Source organism: Centroberyx gerrardi, chromosome 12 (assembly GCF_048128805.1).
Source record: "Centroberyx gerrardi isolate f3 chromosome 12, fCenGer3.hap1.cur.20231027, whole genome shotgun sequence".
In the NCBI taxonomy this organism is placed as follows: domain Eukaryota; kingdom Metazoa; phylum Chordata; class Actinopteri; order Beryciformes; family Berycidae; genus Centroberyx; species Centroberyx gerrardi.
In genome coordinates this window covers 1120785-1124231 of record NC_136008.1, presented here as the reverse complement: position 1 = coordinate 1124231, position 3447 = coordinate 1120785, and the positions used below count along the sequence as shown (strand labels likewise).

Genomic DNA, 3447 nt, shown 5'->3' with positions numbered 1-3447 from the left:
ACCTGTCACTCTGCCCCATTTCTGGGAACCACAAACTGGTTCTGGTCTTCTGTTCAGAGATCCTTTGTTCAAAACATCAAAGGTTTATCTGGACTAAATTGACACTCAAACCCAAAGTCCTGTTGACACCAAAAAATAGCCTAATGGTTTTTTTTTTTAACAAGTAATGTTTGATTCCGGTCCATACCAGACTGGTCGCTATGGTAACGCTTATGCTGTCTCTGCCTGAGGTTAAACTGCAGCGCAAGCGCGAGGGTTACCGCCCGCTTTTGGCGAGTTTTTATTTTACTGTTGAGTGATTCAGCTTCTCAATAGACGATCTTTGACCAGTCTCATCGCGAGCTCCTCCGCGCAGTCTCCCTGCATCCGAGCGCGAGCATCACTGCGTACCGAGCTGGACACCGAAAGCCACAGACGACGGAGCGACGGCTTAACGGACATATGCATTTTTTAACTTAAACGTTTCGTTATATTCGGTGATTTCGCTCGTCGCGCGCTCTCTATGGAAATTAAATAGGCAGCGGGAAGTCTCGGTTTCCTCTTCATCTCTCCCGTTTGTCTCGCGCTCGGTCAGGACCGCATCCCGCTGCCCTCAGTCACAAAATGGCGGACATCACCGAGCTGCGACCCACCTATGGTGAGTACCAGGCCCTCCCGCTCTGCTTCTCTGATGCTTTCATGTCGGATTTAGAAAGCAAAAATATTCCACGTATATTTTCTTATAGGATGTCGGTGTTTAGTGTGACCGTGAACGCATCAGACTCAGCTCAGCTCGTGTCTGTCATTTCTGCTCCTGCTGTTCCGCCCATCAGCTGCTCGTGTTGTTCTCCTCAGGCCGCGCGCTCCCGCCTCACTTCATGTGATGGAAGCAGAGGATTTCTCCATGAGCATCATCAGTGATTAGGAGTAAATTCATTTTGAAGTGATGCAGTCTTAATTTTTACACTATCATGTTAAAATCCAAATTAAAATAAAAAATAAAAAATCAATCCTTTTTTCATTTTATTTAAACAACATAGGCTACAATATTCCAAAACAAGAACAAGGCACACGAGACTTTCAGTGCAGCATCAGTAGAAAATCTCAGCCACAAAATGATAAAAAAAATAAAGAAAATAATAACCCAGTTCGGACAGAATATGGCTTCATGTTCCACTGGGCGTTCTCGTGCTCCTACGCACCGTCTCTCCGCGTGGGCCCCCCCATGTGCGTGCGCGTGCAGTCGGGTGTGTTTGGGGTGACGTCATGTCTGTTCCCGGTGCTTTGTGTGTGTGTGTGTGTGTGTGTGTGTGTGTGTGTGTGTGTGTGTGTGGTTTTTACCGAGGCTGAGGTGAAGAGTTTTAGATCATGATAATATTGATTTATTTATATAGCACCATTCATACATGGAATGCAACTCAAAGTGTTATATAAAATAGATTGATTCAAACAATAAATTGATTAAAACCATTACATTACATTCAAATTACATTCAAATTTCAAGCAAAATCAAAACCAGTCCGGCACAGGAACGAGCCTCTGTGCCAACAAACAACAACAACATGATCAACTCATAAAATGACGAGCAAACAGAAGAATCAGCTGCAGAGTTCATTAAAGAAGGAGCTCAGTGAACTCAGAGAGACACCCGACCTCCTCCAGGTCCTCTGCTGCAGGAAACAGGAAACACTGCAAGTCTCTCTCCTTGTTGTGACATTTCTGTTTTATCGCCATGATCATGATTTTTTTCTTCTATATCAATATGTATATATATATATATATATATATATATATATATAGAGAGAGAGAGAGAGAGAGAGAGAGATGACTTACATATGCAAAATCAAATGTTAAATAATCAAATGAATGTTCATCCCATTGAACTGAATGGTAATGTTAGGTGTGATGTCGAACAAAACTGACTTTCAAATAATATTCCTTAAAATGTTTCATATCTCATTTTGTCAGAGTTTTTAGACGATTAAAGATAATATTGAATTATTTCCCAGCCCTAGTTGAGTGTATAATACTTTTTCTTGTTAATGAAAGAAATGACTTGTGGTCCTGCAGACCCCAAACTACTTTCTCACCAGAAAAACATGAATAAACAGACGGGCAGAGGCTTCAGGTCAGCTGTTTTTGGGGGATGATGAGAGAGAGAGAGAGAGAGAGAGAGACAGAGAGAGAGATAGAGAGAGACAGAGAGAGAGAGGGGAGAGAGAGAGAGAGAGAGAGAGACAGAGAGAGAGAGAGACAGAGAGAGGAGAATTGTTGGTCAGCATGAAATACAGGAAGACTTTGATTTGACTGAATCTGAACTGATCTGAAGAGAAAACATCCAAATATGAAGAAAAAACTTGTTGAAATGCTTTTAAAGTCATTAAATGTTATTTCAGTTAACTCCGGGACAAGATGTGTTTCAGTAAAACTCCGCTGCAGACGTTCATACTGTAAAAATACAGAAGAAACGTGTGAGGCAGAACTAACTGCGGGGGGCGTTCAGCCTCGGGGCCCGGAGCCTCAGGGCCTGAAGCCTCGGCCCGGAGCCTCGGCCCGGAGCCTCAGGGCCCGGAGCCTCGTCCCGGAGCCTCAGGGCCCGGAGCCTCAGGGCCCGGAGCCTCGGCCCGGAGCCTCAGGGCCCGGAGCCTCGTCCCGGAGCCTCAGGGCCCGGAGCCTCGTCCCGGAGCCTCAGGGCCCGGAGCCTCAGGGCCCGAAGCCTCGGCCCGAAGCCTCAGGGCCCGGAGCCTCGTCCCGGAGCCTCAGGGCCCGGAGCCTCGGCCCGGAGCCTCAGGGCCCGGAGCCTCGTCCCGGAGCCTCAGGGCCCGAAGCCTCGGCCCGGAGCCCCGGCCCGGAGCCTCGGCCCTGAAGCATCGTCCCGGAGCCTCAGGGCCCGAAGCCTCGGCCCGGAGCCCCGGCCCGGAGCCTCGGCCCTGAAGCATCGTCCCGGAGCCTCAGGGCCTGAAGCCTCGTCCCAGAGCCTCGGCCCGGAGCCTCACTGAGCCGCTCACCTGACAGAGTTTCACCAGTCTGGTGTCAGTGGAGAGTTTTAGTCCCGTGAAGCTTCAGAGGCTTTTCCACCCGACAAGAAGAAAACTCTGGAGGAAACACTGAGCACTTTGGTTTTGGCATGAAAAGGGTCAAATTTAAAGAGATTGAATATCAGCACAAAATATCTATGGGCGTTGGCTTCAGAAACCACACAGTCCAACCCTAGTGTGTATATATCTATATCTACAGTATATATAGAATCCTATTACTTGCTGCTGCAAGTAATTCTTCCCCACGGGGATCAATAAAGTTTCATGATCTGATCTTATCTCAGCAACAGTGACTAGAGTTAATGTTTTCCACCAACTTTCAGCTCAGAAGCAAACAATCAAACAATCTCAGAACAGACAACAAACTCATTTAGGCTCCTGATGCCGCATTTTTTGTCGATCAACTAATTGATTAATTGACTAATCGTTT

General features: G+C 47.0%; 1 protein-coding gene across 1 annotated transcript in view; it reads left to right on the top strand.

Annotated features, from left to right (window-relative positions):
- The first annotated feature begins 528 nt into the window (after window positions 1-528).
- The window catches only part of syt11b (synaptotagmin XIb), a 9799-nt gene continuing 6880 nt past the window's right edge, over window positions 529-3447 (top strand). The window contains exon 1 of the mRNA XM_071903747.2: window positions 529-637. Coding sequence (XP_071759848.2) covers window positions 604-637 — 34 coding nt within the window. The 5' untranslated portion in view covers window positions 529-603. The remainder of the gene's footprint in view (window positions 638-3447) is intronic.